General features: G+C 43.6%; 2 protein-coding genes and 1 pseudogene across 3 annotated transcripts; 1 reads left to right on the forward strand and 2 right to left on the reverse strand.

Moving 5' to 3' along the window:
• Positions 1 to 3535: 3535 nt before the first annotated feature.
• On the forward strand, positions 3536 to 4471 carry LOC306661108 (olfactory receptor 10P1; the record flags this gene model as incomplete). The annotated part of the gene is made up of 1 exon (XM_079139912.1): positions 3536 to 4471. One exon carries the CDS (start codon positions 3536 to 3538, stop codon positions 4469 to 4471), a length of 936 nt encoding a protein of 311 aa, XP_078996038.1.
• Positions 4472 to 6229: 1758 nt separating this feature from the next.
• On the reverse strand, positions 6230 to 7394 carry LOC306661109 (receptor-interacting serine/threonine-protein kinase 2-like; annotated as a pseudogene). Its single transcript has one exon. The product of its transcript is annotated as a receptor-interacting serine/threonine-protein kinase 2-like (transcript).
• Positions 7395 to 19099: 11705 nt separating this feature from the next.
• Positions 19100 to 20038, reverse strand: LOC306662140 (olfactory receptor 10P22-like; the record flags this gene model as incomplete). The annotated part of the gene is made up of 1 exon (XM_079141716.1): positions 19100 to 20038. The coding sequence occupies one exon, from the start codon at positions 20036 to 20038 to the stop codon at positions 19100 to 19102; it is 939 nt and encodes a 312-aa protein (XP_078997842.1).
• Positions 20039 to 20261: the final 223 nt, after the last annotated feature.

The raw sequence follows: 20261 nt of genomic DNA on the forward strand, positions 1-20261 counted from the left end.
CCCTCGAAGAGTCTCACCTCCTGCATTCAGGGATCACAGGGTTGACCAGACATGTAACCAGCCACCTGCCACACCTCTACTATTAACTACAGGTTATCTGTCACTCTATCCACATACCAATTAGCTGACCAACTGATCCATCTGTCTGTCTGACTGAGGCTTATTTGAGGCACAGGAGGTGATTTTGTGCTTTAAAAAGAGTTATTGGGAAGTGGAAATGAGGAGTTGTTTAATGAGTACAGTGTTTTAATTTTGCAAGATGAAAAAAGTTCTGGAGACATCTGCCTTGACAAAGTGAATATACTTAACACTATTGAACTGAACATTCAAAAATGGTTATGATGATAAATTTTATGTTATGCATTCTCACCATAATTAAACATAATTTTTTTTAAAAGTTCATCCCCTGTCTGTGGCCCAGTGAGCAGTTACCTTCTGTCTTTCCTGCTCCTCTGTGAGAGGCTGTAAAAAGAATAACTGTGGCTTAAGGGCCAGTGTCTCTGTGAAGACCATCCCAACTGTGTCAGGACATGTGGAGATAGAGAAATTGCAAAGGGAAATTAACAGTCAGAGTGGAAACTGAAAAGTGAGGATCTGAGAAGCAGGGAAAGAAGAATAGAGGACGCAGGAGAAATTTGTCTCTCCACACTCACAGGTGACATTGTTAAGCAAAATTTAACCAGAGCACTGACAGTGATGAATTTTTCACAGTGTGGCAAAGGTGAGGTGAGTGTAGAGGGAGAGGCCTTGGTGAGGGCAGGCAGGAACAAGAAGGATCCCCACTTTACTCAGGGAAGGAGGACAGAGATGCCACTCATTCCTGTTAAAGGAATCCAAATGCATGTGTAATATGGCAAGACTCATAAAAATGTTCATACTCTTAGCCAATAATTCCACCCCTGGAATATCCTAAGGGAATATGTTAACAGAAGTAGATGGAGATATGCACAAAGATATTGCTTGCATCATTATCTACAATACCAAAAAAAAAAAAAATGGAACCGCTTAAATTGCAAGAGTGTAAGAAAGTGTTAAATGTCAGTAGGGAAAGTCAAAGGATTTTTTTCAAAAACTTTTTTTAAAGGATCATTCAGAACACTATGTGATCTCATGGCAAAATGTTTATAGCAAACATTTGAAAATAAAAGAAGACAAAATAGTACATCCACTAAAAGCATATAAAACAGGTTTTCAGTGGGGCAAAGACCTGAGGGGAACAAATAAGAAAAAATAATTTAAGGGATAGAATTATGGGTGGTTTTAATTCAAATATTTCTTAAGTGTTTTTAATTGAAAAATAATATTTTAAAAATGTGAAAGCAGCAGAATCTAGACCATGTTTTTTAAGTGATATGGGCATCTAAAGGATTGTTGGCCAAAAAACTCAGATAACTGGCAAAACTAACTAGATGCAAGTTTATCCCTCAAAACTGCAAGGTGAGGCTGTGGTCCTCACTGGAGATATAGTAGGTATGGATGGTGGTTGAAATCCCTCAGAGCTGTGGTTCCTTATCTGCAATGGCAAAAAACAATTATCACTAGTGTTGTTAGAAAGGTCTGCTGAAATTCTGCACAATTCCCAGCACAAAGCAATCTCTAAGTGGGAGCTACAGCAAATGGCTATAGGTTATAAAAATATGGTGAGAGAGTCCAGAGCAAGGATGGGGCAAAGGTTAAGTCCACGAGCAATGGGCAGAAAGTTTGAGACCCTCTTGCCCAAATATGAAGATGGACGAACAAACTTCATGTATGTGGTGAATGTGGGTGATAAGAAGCTCGGCAAATCTTGGAACCAGAAGTCCAGTTTCCTTTCTGTCTAACTTTAGGCAAATTATTTAATCTTTCTGTTCATCATTTCCCCTGTCTTTATAACTGGGATTCATCCATTCTCCTAATAAATGTTTAGGGACGACTTGGCATTTTCTAAGCACCATGGCTGTCATTCTGGTGATTAAACTAACCTCCAGGAAAAATAAAAAATAAAACTAACCTCCAAGACTTAGTAGTTAAGAGTGCCAGCCCTGTTGGGGGCAGTGGTGCATACCTGTAATCCTAGTCAATCAGGAGGCTAAGAGGAAGATCACAAGTTCAAGGCCAGCCTCAGCAATTTAGCAAAACCCTGGATCAAAATAAAAAGTGGCTGGGGGCACAGCTCAGTGGTAACACCCCTGGGTTCAATCTCCAGTACCACAAAAAAAAAAAAAAAAGGAAAGAAAAAAGAAAAGAAAAAGAAAGAAAGAAAGAAAAGAAAAGAAAAGAAAAGAAAAAAAGCATTGTCCCTGAAGTTAGACAGACCCAGATTTGAGCCCAAACTCTTACTATATACTTGACCTGGAGAAAGTTATTTACATTATCTGGGCTTCCATTTCCTCATCTGTAAAATGGAGAAAATAAAGGTTTCCATACCATAGCATGACTGTGAAGATCCAGTGATATAATGAATATTATTTCTTAGTATAGTGGAAACATTAGCAATTGCTAGAACAGACAACCCCCCTCTCCATATCCCCACCTTCTGCTTCAGGATCCTATAGTGGAAACTTTACATTAGGAAGTGCTGGGACCAAAGCACAAGCAATGTCTCAAGAGCGTATGGATAAAGATGCCTTCTTCAAATACTGTAAGGACTGGTTTGTACAAGAGGGGTTAGAAATTCTATGAATTACTAAACATTTAGCATAGACCAGTGTAACAAATATTTTTCCAACAGATAGAAGATGCCAAGGCTAGAAAGGGCCACTTCAATAGGTGGTGAGTTCCCCACATCACTGAGTTATTCAAAGAGACACTGCAGTGGCTCCAGAGGCTGAAGCAAGAGGATCACAAGTTCAAAGCCAGCCCCCAGCAAAAGCAAGGCTCTAAGCAACTCAGTGAGACCCGGTCTCTAAATAAAATACAAAATAGGGCTGGGGATGTGGCTCAGTGGCCAAGTATCCTGAGTTCAATCCCTGGTACAAAAAAAAACAACAACAACAAAAACCACAGACACTGCACAGCACCTTTCTCAATACTGGAGGTAAGTCACATACAAATACATGAACCTAAATATCAATCCTGAAATGCCATAGACAGTTATTTCTCAGCATGAGAATGACTGAAAGCTGCCACAGGGAGGTGGAACTTGAGCTGAAGCTTGAAGAATGAGTGAGATTTAAATAGACTGAGTAGAAACTCGCTGCAGGAAACACTAGTGACGGAGGAACTGTAGAGAGAACAGGGTGTGCTGGGACACCCCAGCTGGTATAACTGATCACAGGGGCCTAGACAAGAAGAGAGGAAAGGAATCAGGGTAAGTGCCACAATCCCAAAGCTTGATACCCCCGGGCAGTGTGATCACAAATAGTCATATCACCGTGCAACATTCTGAAGTCAATATTAGCTCGGACAAGTTGCTTAATCTATCTGAGACCCACCGTTCATCCAAAAAGAGAACATGCTGTTACTTGATTTTGAGAAGGACTGTATGAAAAGTGCTTTTCTGGATTTCAGACATGTTGGTTGTTTCTAAATAACTTCTCTTTCCTGGCCTGAAGTGATGACTAAGGAAAACCATACTACACTGCCCGAATTCCTTCTTCTGGGATTCTCCGACCTCAAGGCCCTGCAGGGCCCCCTGCTCTGGGTGGTGCTGCTGGTCTACCTGGTCACCTTGCTGGGTAACTCCCTGATCATCCTCCTCACGCGGGCCAGCCCTGCGCTGCACTCCCCCATGTACTTCTTCCTGCGCCACCTCTCCGTAGTGGAACTCCTCTACACCACCAACATCGTGCCCAGGACCCTGGCTGATCTGGCCTCCCCACGCCCTCGGGCCATCTCCTTCCAGGCCTGTGCAGCCCAGATGTATGTCTTCATTGTCCTGGGCATCTCAGAGTGCTGCCTGCTCACAGCCATGGCCTACGACCGTTACGCAGCCATCTGCAGGCCCCTGCACTACTCCACCCTCATGAGCCTGCGGGCCTGCATGGCCATGGTGGGCACCTCCTGGGTCATGGGCATCATCACAGCCACCACTCATTCCTCCCTCATCTTCACTCTGCCTTTCCCCAGTCACCCAACCATCCCGCACTTCCTCTGTGACATCCTGCCAGTACTGAGGCTGGCGAGTGCTGGGAAGCACAAGAGCGAAATCTCCGTGATGACAGCCACTGTGGTCTTCATCATGGTCCCCTTTTCTCTGATTGTCACCTCTTACGTCCGCATCCTGAGTGCCATCCTGGCCATGACCTCCACCCAGAGTCGTCACAAGGTCTTCTCTACCTGCTCCTCCCACCTCCTTGTGGTCTCGCTCTTCTTTGGAACGGCCAGCATCACCTACATCCGGCCCCAGGCAGGCTCCTCTGTCACCACAGACCGCATCCTCAGCCTCTTCTACACAGTCATCACACCCATGCTCAACCCCATCATCTACACCCTTCGGAACACGGAGGTGACAGGGGCCCTCCGACACATGGTGAAGAGGCAGGTCACCTAAACCTGAAGGGATTTGGGGTCTGTCTACTTGTTCACTGATTGCTCCTCCTCTCAGCTTTCAAGTGCTGGACTTGAACTCCAGCCTAACAGAAATCATGCAGCACCTCAAAGAAATAAGGTCTCCTGGCAGGAAATGCTGGAATTAAATTGGGTAAATCTATATCTTATCTCCTATTCTATACCCCAGACTCAACATCAGAGCATGGGTTATTAGGACAAGGCAGAGTGGAAAAGATTGTTAACTTTGGGAAAGAACGCTTAGCATCCTCTAGGTTGTTCAGGTGATTGCCCTGGCAATAGCAGTAGCCAGAGGCTCACATCAGTCATGGAGGCAGATGTCTATGACCCTGACACCCAATTAAATGACCCACTCTAGCCTGGGGAGTGTTCCTAGCCTTCCATTGCATTTTCCTCCGTGTGTGTCTGAGTCTACTCATGGTACCTTTGTTCTGTTCCCAGCCTTCAGGAGTAATAGCTGCCAAGTTGTAGTCATAAGACTCATTTATTCCAGTTCTAATCATGAGACTCACTGATACCAGCCCCAAAGGGAAGCTAGTAGAGCATATCAAGAACTGGGGTTAGACATCAGGAAAAACTTTTTGCCAAAAGATCCTATGCCACATCATCTCTAAGAAACACACTGGAGCCTCAGGCTCTGGATGCCTTTTAGGAGACAGCTGGTCAGGGATTCTGGGAGATCCACTGGCCTGAGAGGCAAGATCCAGAGCCAAAGCCAACCAGGGATCCAGAAGCAGGACTTGTGAAAGTGAAGCACCCTTTAGCCTCTGGTGCTGATGCCATCTCCTCCACCTCTTCCCCTGGGCCGTGGCAGAGGTGAAAAAGCAGCTTAAGACTGATGTGAAAGGACAGGCTGTTCCAGGTGGTGCCTTCCTGGCCCCTCAGCCTCTCACACACCATTACCATCTCCACGTCCTCCACACAAGAACATTCTAAACTCTGGCTCTCTGTGAGGAGCCACAGTCCTCCAATATTTCACCAATAACAGGAGCTACTGAGGAAGTATAGGAACACTGTCTTCCCTCCCACCACCCCTCTGATCTCTACGTAGTCCTTAGCCCTCAAGACTTGCTCTTGTGCTCAGTGATTCAACCATGAAAATCAGTGTGTCCCTCTGTAGCGCACATCTGCCCTCTCTTCTAAGTTTGTTTCCCACAAAACTCCCCACCCTTATGCAGGCTTCTTACATCTCTATGCCTTTTCTGTTATGCCAGAAATTCCCCACATACATCTTACTCAACATGTCCTGGAAAACTGCTATTTACCCTACAAAATGAAACTCAAGGAATTCCTTCTTGAAATTTGATATCTAAAACACATTTCTCCCTCCTTTATGTCACTACCAATTCATTTTTGCAATGAATTGTAACATTTCTCCAACTACTTCTTTTTTTTTAGCCATGTAGCAAAATGCAAACTTTTTTATTTATGTAATTTTTTTTAAATACTGCAATTTTCATGGAAGGAGACTAATATTTACCCTCTTAAAAAAAATCTTCAGTAAAGCTTGTACTACCCATGTGGATTAACTTTTAATATTTTTTAGTTGTAGATGAACACAATACCTTTATTTTATTTATTTATTTTTATGTGGTGCTGAGGATCGAGCCCAGTACCTCACACATGCTAGTCTAGCACTCTACCACTGAGCTACAATCCCAGCCCATATGGATTTTGTTTAAAAATATCAAGATAACAGACTTGTAAAAGAAACTGACATTTCTTTTTGAAAAAGACTTACTTACAAACTTAAATTTGAAGATGGTGGTCTGGAAACCACCAGTACTTCTGGGTAAGGTTGTAGACCCATTTGTTTGTTATTATTCAAATTTTGCACTGTAACTTTGTCAAATTCTCCTTGGATGTCAGTGATGTCCAGTAATTACTGACTTTCGGAGTCCTTGTAGTTTTGGTACTAACAAGTGCATAGTCCTCTTTTGCAATCAAGTACCTGGAAAAGAGGGCGTACTGTGACTAGTTAAGCAGGCTTCAGTCATTTGGCTCATAATGTCTTCCCTTTTGCTCTGGATCCATTGTTGGGCTATGACAGGCTGTAGACACTCTGAATATCCCTCAGCTAAGAGTGGATTTATTATTGTTCAAGACCAGGGACTGGTCTTATGATCACAGAATACAGCCCTTTGAAATGCAAAAATAGTACTACCCCAACTGTGATTTACTGGACAGTGATGGAGCTTTATAGAAGAACAGTCTGTAGTTTTTCCAGATTTTTTTTAAATCTTTTTCCTTGGGGATCTTTGGGTTCCAGGAAAACCACTGCTTTTATGGAGCTGAGAGGATCCACATGATTCCTCCAGTGGACCATGATTTACAGATACATTCAGAGATAACTCCATCTTCTTGTCAAGTAAGCGAATAGTACTGAAAGCACCCTGAAACTTTGTTCATTTGTTAGAAAGTGCTCTTCAAATGTTCTCAGAACTGGATTAAATTCTAGTAACATTTTAAGAAAGAAAGTCTTTCTTCTGGATTTTGTGCCCATTCCTTTTCTATTAGAGAGATTATGAGTACTCAATGAAGTATATCAAATGCAGACTTTCCTTATTAGTGTCAGATGGATGTCCCTGAAACTCACTATACATAATCTGCAAAGGAGTGGTGACTTCTTCAAAAGGCTGATTTCTGGCTAACACTTCTCATGTAATAACTGCAGAGTCATAGATATCATGCTTGACATTGACCCTTCATTTTTGTCCAGTTTCATGATTTTCAGGTGGCATAAAGATAATTTTTCCTCCTTCTGGGGCAAATTTGCTACTTTGTCATTGTGAGAGAAACATCATGTGCCATTTTGATAAATCAAAATCTGCAATCTTAATATGAAATTCATTTTCTAACAAGATATTTTGAGTCTTCAAGTCATGATGAAGTAGAGGAAAATTCATATTGCACTGGTAATGTACAGCAAGTGCAATTTCATGTAGGATGTGACATCTTAACAGCCTGACAATATTGAAATATTCAGTTTTCCTATATAGTTGTTCATTTAATGATCCATGTGGTATGTACTTAGTGACTATTCCCAAAAATTCTGGCTCATTGCAAATTCCCCAAATTGGAAGAACAAAACTAAATCTAGCTTTGGGCCAAATACCAGCTCCTCTTAAGACTTCTTTTCTTTCACTGTCGAGCAGGAGGGTGTGGATGTGCAGGTGCTTCACTGCCACGTGGACTTGCCAGTCTGCACAGCTGGCTGAGGACACCCTGAGCTTGGAGTAGGGAATGGTGTGCAGGGTGCTGCAGATGGCCCTGGCGCTCAGTGGCCTGCCCATTTTGGGTGTGCACACCACTCCCATCGCTAGGGATACCCAGATCCCACCCTACCCAAGTGGCCCAGGAGCTTTCCCTGTGCAGAACACTAGATCAAGAGGCCGCCCATTCCCTCCTGCATTCCAAGCAACAGACTCTTCTTTTCAGCTCAATCTACTTGTAAACTGTTCTCAACCTTAACACAGGAAAAGGCTCAGTCCTCGTCACTCGATGTATCATTCAGTGGATACTGATTTATTCAATGAATCACTGAAGTATGATAACAGTCATAGAGTCATTTCATAAACTCTAAAGTACAGTACAAAACTCAAACTATTAAACCCCGTGCTCTAACTGACTCCCAGTGAGGTTCGGAACTGCCAGTCCAGCCTGAGGCCTCCTAAATTACTGACCCAACTGTTAAGGGACTTCTGGGAAACTGAAGCAGCATGAAGACCCTCCTCCAAAAGCCAATTCTTGTGGTCAATTCAGAAAAATTTCAGACATGTGACTCAGAGTAACAGGTGATGAGTTTATTAGAAGGGATGGGAAAGGGGAAAGGGGGACACTCTCAAGGGAGAGAGTGGATCCTCTCAGAGAGGAGAGGGACAGTGTGCCTCTCCTGCACTCCAGCTTTATTGGGGATCCCTGAGAAGTTTCCAGAGAGTCCCACCCAGGTCCAACTCTTGCCTTTTGACTGACAGCATTATGACATCAAACTTTCAAGTCCCCACTGCCATGATAAGTCTAGGTCACTTTGGTCCATACTGACTGGTTCTAATTTGAATTCTTAACCATAAATTCCTACAGCTTTTATGGTTAGGGGGAATTATCCTTATCTCCCTGAATTCCAGGATCTCATCTGTGAAAAGGGTTACAAAAATCTCCCCCTTCAGGGTAATTTGGATTCCTTTATCAACATTATTTCAGGCCTGTCTTTCTCCTAAAGATAACAGGTAGTTTGCTGAGGAATGTGATATATCCTGTCCACGTAAGCCAGGTAGGGTTGCAGGTAAATTGCTTCTTGGAAAAGAAAGAATGTGGGAGTCAGCACAGTTGGACCCATTGTATAGCATTTTTTGCTTAACCTCATGTTCCCACCACTCACATCTACCTGTTCCCTATCACTACTCCCTCTTGAAACAGTCTACATGAATCCCTTTCCCACCCTTGATTTCTGAAATTATCCATAAGCAGTGACAACACGTCTGACCGGTCAAGAGGATCTCCCTGGCTTCTCTGGGCCATCAGCTTGATCCCACATATCTCCACCAACACCCCAGACTGAGTGAGGCCCTGGGGAGCAGCGTGCAGTCTCTCTCAGACAGCAGCAAAGAAGGCTGCAATGGCAAATTCTGACCTGGAGGTAGTATCTGAATCCTGGAAACAGCACCAATAGTTTCCTCAGTTGACCCAGCTGTGCTTGACCGTCACTCCTGGAAGCTTAGCCTCTGGGATGGTCTCCAGCCCTCACCACAGCTCTGTGCTTCATCATGCAGCCAGTCAAGGATTTTGCCTGATATATCAGGTTTGCTGGAAGCATTAGAGGAAACTCTTCACCCTGGTGTACTAGGATTGTTTGTGCCCTCTTCAGAGAGACCAGCTAAAGGGAACTGGAGGTCAGAGAATATCCTCGGACATACAGACACAGGGTCAGGAAACCGGATCTCGAACTGATCTGGAGTATCAGTAAGACACTCCTGGTATTCAGAGAATAACTGATAAAATCCCTGTGCTCATAGGACTCATAATCTAATGCAGGTTGGGAGGAAGAATGGAGTGGAGAGAAAACAAACAAACAGAAATATGATGAGCCCAAAGATGTGTAAGTGTGTATTGGAAGCTTAATGATAACAGTGTGGGTGTTCCTGGAAGGTTTTCTGGAAGAAGTAGTTCAATCCCATACTTACACCCTTCTTCACATCAAGGTGTAAGTTGGAAAAAGTGCTTATATTTGAAGGGCACATCAGGATAAACTGAAGGGGATTTGGAAGTAGCTTGATAAGGCATGATGCAAAAAGTAAATTAATCACACTCTTACTATATATAAGGAAATAAAATATGTAATAACAGAAAAGTCTTTAAATACTAGTTCTATGTAAAACTTCTCAAACAACTTTCTTCTGTGTGTACAATTTTACATTAGATTTTGTGCTTTAAAAATGGCTGACCACTTTCTGATCAAGATCCTTAGTACAGATTTTCTTTTTAATTGTATTGAACCCAGGAGAGCTTCACCGCTGAGACACATTCTTAGTCCTTTTTATTTTTTTTATTTTGAGACAGGGTATTGCTAAGTGACTTAGGGTCTTCCTAAGTTGCCGAGGCTGGCTTTGAACTCATGATCCTCCTGCCTCAGTTTCCCGAGTTGCTACGATTACAGGTATGCACCACTGCACCCAGAAATACCGATTCTTAAAATGACTGATGGCCATTTTCAAAGAAAAATACAGAACTGGGTAGTAAAAAATATATAACCATTTTCAAGCTCATTTAGAATTTTGCAATAGTCAAAAATATGTGTAAATAATCCACTAACGTTTCCTTTTCTTTCATCAAAAAAAATGACAAATTTAAAATTCTTGTATTAACGAAAAGGATTTCACATCCAATCACACTTTCCCAAAGCCAAGTAATTCAAAATACAGTACTGCGGAGATGTAATGTGCAGAATGTACATGCATTTAGATTAGTCACCATGTAGCTAGTCTAGATACCCTGAGAGGACACATCAGCACACACCAGAAAGAAGTCTCCTATGTACACGGGATCAGAAGTGCAGAATTACTATGGAGAGGTGAGCCCTCAGGAGGCCCTAGGAGCTCCCCACCCTCCAACGACTGAGAGCCACACCTTCACCTTATTCTGTGTTGCTTAGGAACATGTTCCATTGGCCCTTGTCCACAGTGGGCAGCAGAGGGCACTGAGGAGCTGGCTGCTGGAGTGGGTAGGAACATGGTAGAGGACCCAGACTGTGGCTGCCCTCAGCCCACTGAGGTTAAGTAGTGGGCATTGCTCCCTGTCTCAGAGTGCACCACCAAACTTCACTCCGTGGGGGCTTCTTCCTGAGCAGTTCCAGGAAAGGCCATTGACAGCACCCATGCAGAGACTAGGGTTGAAGATCACTCTCTTGCAGAACACGTTCGATCCATGTGGCCCACCTACATGCCATTCTATGCTCTTTAGGAGGCTCAAGTTTAATATATTCATTCAGAAAATGTTATGCCAAGCTAGGTGCCAGGAATTTGGTTGCAAAGAAAAAAATAAAGCACAAGTGGAGAAGAAAGGCCAGTTAACAGGCAACTCCGGTTTTACAACATTTTATGAAATGTGGTCAAAGGAGAGCAGCAAGACAGGGTTATCAAGGACCACAAAGGAGAGACCCCCCCCCCCCCCCGCAAGCCAGGCTACAGGGACAGAGTAGGCTTCAAGGAGAAAATCGTAACTGCAGCCAAATAATGAGAAGTTATCCAGAAGAAGAATCAGGTGTCAGAAGATAAACCTAGTATATTAAAACTTTCAAGAGTTTATCAGCAATTCATGAGTCAGAAAGCCTCAGGCTGCAAGAGCATAGCCCTCCTCTGGAGGGGGTGAGAGAAAACTTTAAAAGTGTTCATGGAATAAGGACAAAAGAAAAAACATCTGATTGATTAGAGTGACAAGTCCTACGTACAGGTTAGTTGATAGTTTCTGATGATAAATTCTCTAGTTTTGTTTGACTGTTTTCATTAGGCTTTGGTTTGCTCATATAGGAACTTAAAGTGCTAGAGACACCCCAGTCTAATGGCCTCCAGTTTGTTTTTTGTTTGTTTGTTTGTTTTTGCAGGGGTGGTACTGGAGATTGAACCCACGGGTATTTTACTTACTGACCTACATCTCCAGCCCTTTTTATTTTATTTTTTGTTTTTAAGGCAGGTCTTACTAATTTGCCAGGGTTGGCCTCAAACTTACAACCTTCCTTCCTCAGCCTTCCAAGTTTCTAGGATCACAAGGATGTACCACTGTGCCCAGTTCAATTAATATTTTTTAACAAAGGGGAATGGAATGTGTCAAGGTGAGCCAGAGCATGACACACTCTAGGAACTGCAAGTCATTCATTACAACAAAATACAGTAAGCAAGGGGAAAATGACAAGAGGAGGAAGGGATAAGCAGTGACCAAAACTGTTGGACTTCGAAAAGGTCCAATTAACCATGTGTATTAGTTCATTTTCCATGACTATGACAAAATATCTGAGGCTGGGAAGCTTATAAATACAAAAAGTTGGTTTGGGCCACAGTTTTTGAGGTTGAAAGTTCAAGACCAGGTGGTCCCATCAATTTGGCCTCTGGGAAGGGTCCCCTTAGCTACTTAGATACATCATGGCAGATGGCATGGCAGCAGCACATGTGGAAGAGATCACATGGTGAGATAGGAAGCCAGAGAGCAGGATGGGGCCAGTCTTGCTCTTTAAAACAACCCTTTTAGAAGAAGTAACTGAGCTAGTCCTTTCAAGGATAGCACCCCCAATGACCTAACAACTTTGCACTGGGCCCCACCTCCCAACATCACTGCGTTGAGGACCAAGCTCCCAACCTGAGCCTTTGGGAGAATACTCAAACCAGATCACCATGTTTCTCTTCCTTTTGGGTCCTCAACCAACAAGGAAATAGATACTGGAATTAAGTAGGGAGCAAAACATCAGCTCTGTCACTAGCAGAGCTGAATTGGAGCTTGGACCTGAAGTCAAAATGAGCTTGTTATGGTTTAGATATGAGGTATCCCCACCAAAAGCCCATATGTGAGACATTGCAAGAAAGTTTAGAGGTGAGATGATTTATGAGAGCCTTAACTCAATCAGTGAATTAATTCCTGAAAGGCATTAACTGAGTGGTAACTGAAAGCAGGTAAGGTGTGGCTGGAAGGGGTGGGTCATTGGAGACATGCCTTTGGGGGTTTATATTTTGTGTGGTGAGGAGAGTTTCTCTCTCTCTCTCTCTCTCTCTCTCTCTGCTTCCTGCTGTCATGTCCTGAGTCACTTTCCTCCATCTTTGGAGAGTCCCCAAATAAACTTTTCCTCCTCTAATTGTCATTGTCAGGTCTTTTGATCCCAGCAGTATAAAAGCTGACTAAAACAGATTTTTATTCCCCACGTTTATCATCACCCCTCAGTTATAGGCAGAGGATCTGTACGAACTACAGGTCATTCCAAATGGGGTCTCAACATTTGAAGGAGAAAAGGATAAGTGCAGCCAAAGGCCAGTCAGCCTGGGGGAAAAAATGCTCCAAATAGATCACCAATTGGTAAAGTCACTCCCCTTCCCATGAAGAAGAAGTGAGGGGCCAGAGACAAAAGCCAGAGCATTTCTACCCTGGTTTCCTTCTGGAGGTAGAATAAAACCTCCCTTCACCTTGTAGAAAACCTGAGGATCCGAATAAGTAGGTATGCCCCCACTTACTACACCCATACAGATCATGAAGAATGTTGTTCACTTGGAAACCTGGGGGTTCATCCTGAATGACAAGATCAGATCTGAGTTTCTAAAGGATCATTCTAGCTGTGGCATGGAGAATAGATAACAGAGGCTAGAAAAGAAGCACAGAGGCCTTGGCAACTGCCCTTAGCTAACACAGCTGGGAAGTAACAGACTTGTGTCCAACTCTAGAACTCACTTGAACCCTCTACCCTATGAATTCTCCCTCTGATAATGTGAGTCAGAAAAAATAGAAAGATGAGGGTCGACAAGGAGCTAAGGAGAATAAACAGAGGGGCAGGAGGAAGAAAAGGAGACTAGTAACAGAGAGAGAGGAGCAGGACGACCTCGCCTGCCAGGGAGCCACTTGCTCTCACCTAGACAGGGTGTGCAAATATTACCTATACCCAGAGGACTCCAGCAACACTGGGCTCTCTCCTGGCAGGACACAAGTGCCTTCACCCTTTAGGCCTTTCTTGTCTTGCCTCAAGATTGCATCTGACCTCTAGCTCTGTGCAGCCACTTAGTTCCCAAGCTTGTTGATCATCTCACCATCCCACAGGACACCAACCTGGTCCATCATATTGATGAGACTATGCTGATAACACCTGGAGAGAAGAAAATGGCAGGCACTCTAGATATACATTCATACCAGAAAGTGGGAGATAAATCCCATAAAATTAAAGGACCTACCACCTCACTAGTTTTCCAGGGATGTCTGGATGTGTCTAGATATCTCCTCAAATGTTAAGTGAAATTGCCTTACCTTTTTCTCCCTACAATAAGAAAAAGACCACCTGTGATTCTCTAAATTTTGGAAGTGATACAGTGACATATATCCCATTTTGATGTGCTATTTCAACCCACATATCAGATTTTTTTTTCAATACCAGGGTTTGAACCCAAGGGTACTCTACCAACTGAGCTATATCTTCGGCCCTTTTTATTTTTTGTTTTGAGATAGGGTCTCACTAAGTTGCCCAGGCTGGCCTCAAACTTGCAATCCTCCTGCCCCAGCTTCCTGAGTCACTGGAATTACAGGTGTATTCCAACTCACTGGGCTGAGCTCACTTATGTCTTAGGAGACAGAGCAATAAAAGGCTCCCTAGCTGGTCCAGATTGCAGTTCTGCCATGGAGGCTTCTCAACTACCCCATGGACTATAAGAGGCTGTTATGGCTTAGATCTGAAATGTTCCCCAAAAGCCCATGTGTTGAAGCCTTGGTACCCAGTGAAGCAGTGTTCAGAGATGCAGCCTCTGGGAAGTAATTGAACCATGAGGGCTTTAACCTCATCAATGAATTAATCTGTTGATGGATTTGTTACTTAAATGGCTGTTGGTGGGGGTAAGAACTTTGGGAGATGGGGCCCAGTTGAAGGAAGTAGGTCACTGGAAGCATGACCCTTGAAGGATGTATCTTGTTCACTGACCTTTCCTTCCTCCCCGCACCCCCGCCAAACGCCTCTCTCCTTCCTAGCCACCACAAGTTGAGTAGCCTTGCTCTACTGCCTGTTCCCCCTCTGGACCTCGGCCTTACTACAAGCCCAGAAACAACAGAGCCAAGTGATCATGGACTGAAACCCCTAAAACTATGAGACAAAGTAAATTTTTCCTTCCTTTAGTTGATTTTCTCAGGTATTTTGTCACAACAATGGAAACACAGATGCTCAGTGTCAGTGGTACTGGAGCCTGAGGTAAATCTGAAGAGTGCATCAGAGGTTTGGGATCCAAACTTCACCCTTTAGAGCAAAGAATTGGCATCTTTTTATGAAACTGCTCTTAGTCAGCTTTGTGTTACTACAATGAGACAATGAACTTAGTAAGGAGAAATGGTTTGTTTAGCTCATAATTCTGAGGTTTTGAGTCTAATATCAGAAAGCCCCTATGGGTCGGGCCTCTGGTGAGGGCACTAGATGGCAAAACAGAAGCTTCCGTTGACACAAGCAGTCACAGCTCCAGCCAGGAAGTCAAAAGAGACTGAGAGACTGGAGTCCCACATGCTCTTCAAGACCATGCCTCCAATGACACAAGAACCACACACCAAGTCCCTCCTATTAAAAATCCACAGCCACCTCCCAATACCACAAAGCTGGAATGAAACCTTTATGTAGGGACTTCTGGGGAATCTTGTCCATATCACAGAAGGCCTAATGTGGTCAACAGTATATACTGAACACCTGACCACCAGATAACAGGTGACCATGGACAATTGCACCAGCCTAAAGTTATGTGTCCCCAAGAGCACTGCATCCATAATGGGAAGTGGTAAATTTAGGTAGGACCCAAGCTTGTACGGAAGGCAAAAGAAAATTGCATCTACCACATTCCTCAGCAAACTACTCCCCGGTCATTCTTAATGAGCCTGTAAATAAAGTGCTCATAATGGCAAGAGAGGAGGTCATGCAGCTGGGATTGGTGGCATCCCCTGGTAATCCCAGCGACTTGGGAGGCTGAGGCAGGAGAATCACAAATTCTAGACCAGCTTGGACAACAGAGTAAGACCGTCACAAAATAAAATTTTAAAAGAGTATAAAAGGGAATAGAGATGTGGCTCAGTGGTCAAGTGCTTGCCTAGGTTAAATCACCAGCAAGACAAAAAAATTTAAAAAAAAGGGACGCCATGTATGAAACTCAACAAGAAGGGCATTCTCCACCAGACTAACCAGTTACCTCCACTGCTAAGAACCCAACTTGGAATTCTCTTTCGTTTGGAGATCTTTGTAGAAAGAAAAGCTCCACCCATGTCGACAAAAGCCCATAGGGCAAAATTACTGTCTTCCCTAAACCCTGACAGCCAGGACACAGGCCTGTGACCCTCGCTAGTCCTAGTGGAGGCTTTCACCTTAGACTTTGAATAGGGTGCGAGTGATGCAAAGAAGCAGAGGAAAGTTTACAACTCGTGTTGATGATAATAGTGGGTACCAGGGCCCAGAATCAACAGCACCAGAACAGTGCCAGGGAAATCTCCATAACCAGTGAGGGCGCTGCCAGCAGCATCCCAACCTTAGCCACAGCTCTGGCCTCTCAGCCTCTCTAGGTTCCCAACCATTTTCTATCCTGGTTCTCCAGAATCTCTTTCAATGCCATAAACTACCAGAGTCCATTTTTCTCCAGAATTGTTTACAGCCCCCTTGCCTCTCTCTAAGGGCCTCTAAAGAATGGCCCATCTGATCCCTTCTCAGTTGTCCCCCTCATAACTTGTACTGGGATTTGTCTTTTCCAAATCCCTTCTACTCCAAATCCCATCCACAGCTCTTCCTTTCCTCTCTTCAACATGACACACCTTAGACTTTCCAGTTCATTTAGGAAGATTTTTTTAATGGGAAAGTCCAGAATTGTTACAACATCTAAAAACTTTATGAAGTTCATGACAATAGAAATGATAGTACTAGCTATCATAGAGCAACTGAAACAGATTAGTTCATCTTTGATATTTCACTTTGCTAAGTAGTTTTCTTATATCTATTTGTTTGCCTATTTTACAAATATTTATTGATCATCTACTATGTTCCAGACACTGTTATAGGTGCCAGGAATACACAGGTGAACAATGGGACACTACATTTTAGTGAAGGAAGAGAAGTCATAAGCAAAGAAAGAAGTAAATTTCAGGTAATGCAAAGAAAGTACATGGTAAAGGGGGACAGGGGAAGGCTACATTTGATTCTCACAACAATCATGTGGCACACAGAAACTATTATAATCCTGATTTTAGATAAAGAGGGCCACTGTTCACACATGTATTAAGAATGGAATTCTGGTCCTGCACAGAATTCACATCAAAGGAAACCATTCCTTCTTCCTAAATAGAGTTGATCAGAGATTTCTACTTAGATTCTCACCTCTAACTGAATACAGTTCCAGCCCTGCTTGAACAGAACCTGAGGATAGGGTTGTCGGTTTTGAAAATAAAAATACAGAACACCTGGCTAAATTTGGATTTCTGATAAACAATGAATGATTTTTTTTAATGTAAGCATGTTCAAAATATTTCTTTCCCCAGGAATATAAAACAATCTGGATCCTTCAGGCTAAATATTTCAAGAGACATACTAACAACTTATTTGTTGTTCACCTGAAATTTGAACTTAATTGGGTTCCCTGTATTTTAACTGAGAACCTTGAAAATAAGGACTCTCGAGCTGATGGTTGCCCGCTGGGTGGGAGAAGCAGGAAGCTACTCAGAGCCAATAAGTCCAATTTCCTCATATCCTTCTTCTGTTGCCTCCACTCCCAGCTCAGAACGGAGAGAAAAGGCAAAGTCTCACTCCTTGTTTTATTCAGACACCAAATCTATCAGAAAGCACTTCCTTGGGTCTAATTCTGATGCCTTATGATTCATATCACCCTGTCCTCAGTAAACTGAGGAAAAACAAGTCCATATCTTTCTCATTGAATTCTTTCTGCCTCGTAAGAATATTAAATATCAATCTGTACCTTTCCCCATCCTTCTCTGAGTCCTGCAGTCCCAACTCAATCCTGATTCTTAGTCCATTTCCCTGCTCTGAAAATTGTGGGAAAAGGGCACTTGATTGGACTATAAAAGAACAAAAATTCTTGTGGCGGGTAATTTGGCAGAATGTTTCAGAAACATTTTGATTCACCATTTCCATTTCTAGAATTTTTTGCTAAGGAAAGCATAAGATAAATATACAAAGTTGTAAGTATAACCACATCTATTTCAACAATATTTACAAAAAAAATTTAATTCAATGATAGATTATTTAAAATTATAGGACATCCATGTAAGTATTTTAGATATTAAAAGCATGTTTTAGAAGTCTCCTGATATGGTACAATTTAAAATATAGTTTAATAAAGTAGAAAGTGACTATTACAAAGCAATTTAGACAATATAATCTCATTTTTAGTTCTTAGAAATATGTATATATACATATACAGAATAAAACAGGGTACAGTAATTTCCCAAGGACATTATTACCAACAAAATATTAATATTTATTTTCTTTTCTTCTAAATGCAAAATTCTCTGCAATTAACAGTGTAATTTTTGTAAACTGGGAAAGGAAAACAATCAATGCTATTTAAAGGTCCTCATTCGTTGTGCCTTGAGTGATTTCCTTCTGTGGCTTCTAACTGAAGGAGAATTTATGAAACATTAAGAACTGACTTCCCAAGAAAAAATAAAATGGTTGCTGATCCCTCTGACCAAAAAATTTAAGTGGACTCCAAGCAGAAATATTGCTAGAAACCAAAGTTTCATTTTGGTAGTGCAAGGTCTAAATCAGACCTTCTGATCAGAGCCAGGGAGAAGAGATGGATGTGTATGTCTACCCTAGGAAAAGAGGGAGAAATGAAAAGCAAGTCTGTCAAGGGGTTGGGCAAAGAGGTCCAGCCAAGAACATCAGCATCTCAGGGACCCCAGGAAAGAGGTTGTCAGTCAGGAGCAAAGTAACTGGACAGATGCTGCCAGAGCAAGCAGCACCAAGACCCATCTCCTGAACTTCCAAATTCAAACCAACTACTCCTGCCCCTTTTCCTTCCCTGGCACCGCAGACACCCAGGCTAGTCATCGCACTGGAGTAAAGGAGCTTTTGTTGCAGCAGAGGTGCCGGATGCCAGAGAGAAAGGCTGGCAATGAGGAGTCTCTGGGAGAAGTAGGAAGAATAGCTCAAGTGTGTGTTTGCCTAGCTCTGTGCCTACAGTCAAGTCGGGTCAAAGCCATTGGAACAAGCCCCAGAAGCAGAGCTGTGAGCAACACGTTGGTGTGTTGGGCCCTCATGCTGGGTGGAGCAAGGAAACCCACACTCACACCAACACAGAGCAGGCTAGACCCTGTGGACTGCAGGCCCTAGCTTCTCCTCCTCCTCGAAAACAGCCAGAGATCAGACCTTTATCTCCAGAAATTTGGGAAGCAGGAAGCGGCGTCAAGGGCTCCAAAGGTATCTCTTCATGAGCCTCCTCATGGCCCCTGTGACTTCCTTGTTCCTCAGAGTGTAGATAAAAGGGTTTAACATAGGGGTGGCAACTGTGTAGAAGACAGCAAGGATCTGGTCCGTGTCCCGAAAGGAACCTGCCTGATGCTTCATATAGGCAACAGTCCCAGTCCCAAAAAAGAACATGACCACAAACGGGTGGGAAGAACATGTAGAGAAGACTTTTCTATGCCCCTGGGTTGTCGCAACCCCAAGAATAGTGGCAAGAATACAGACGTAGGAGACCACAATCCGTGAGAAGGGGATCAGGATAAAGGCCACCGTGACAGCAAAATTCTCCACTTTACCCCAGAAGGTGCTCCCACTAGCCAGTCTCAGCACAGGCAGGATGTCACACAGGAAGTGATGCACAGTGTTGGCACCGTGGAAGGGCAAGGAGAAGATGAAGATGGAGTGAGTGGTGCCAGTGATGACACCCATGAGGTAAGAGGCCCACACCATGCCAACACACACCACCCAGGTCATCAGGGTGGGATAGCGCAGTGGCCGGCAGATGGCGGCATACCGGTCACAGGCCATGACAGTGAGCAAGCAGCACTCGGTGACGCCAAAGAGGGCAAAGAAATACAGCTGGGTGAAGCAACTGGCCCGTGGGATGGTCGGGCGGGAGGAGAGGAGGTCAGCCAGCATCCTAGGCACAATGGTGGTGGTATATAGGATCTCCACCAGGGAGAAGTGGCTAAGGAAGAAGTACATGGGGGAATGCAGGGCAGAGTCTGCCAGCCTCAGGACAATGATCAGGGAGTTGCCCAGCAAGGTGATCAAGTAAATGCAGAGCACCCCCCAAAACAGAGGGCACCGGAAAGAGCCAAAACCTGAGAATCCCATCAAATCAAATTCAGTTACTGCTGTGCCATTGCCACCCTCCATGTCCCCAAAGCCAGACTGGAAAAAATAAACAAAGTCGGGCTCATGAAGCAGCAGGAGGTAGCCGGGCAAAGACAAGGGCTGCAGCAGAGAAGATGTGGGAAAGTCCATAAGAACATCCCCAGCTCTTGGGAGCAGGATTTGTGAGCGCACCCGGCCTGCTTTGACTCCTTCCCAGAGGAAATGCCTCAGAGAAGGAGGAAGATAAACCAGGGCAGTTAGAGGG

This window comes from Sciurus vulgaris (assembly GCF_902686455.1).
Source record: "Sciurus vulgaris genome assembly, chromosome: 5".
Classification (NCBI taxonomy): Eukaryota; Metazoa; Chordata; class Mammalia; order Rodentia; family Sciuridae; genus Sciurus; species Sciurus vulgaris.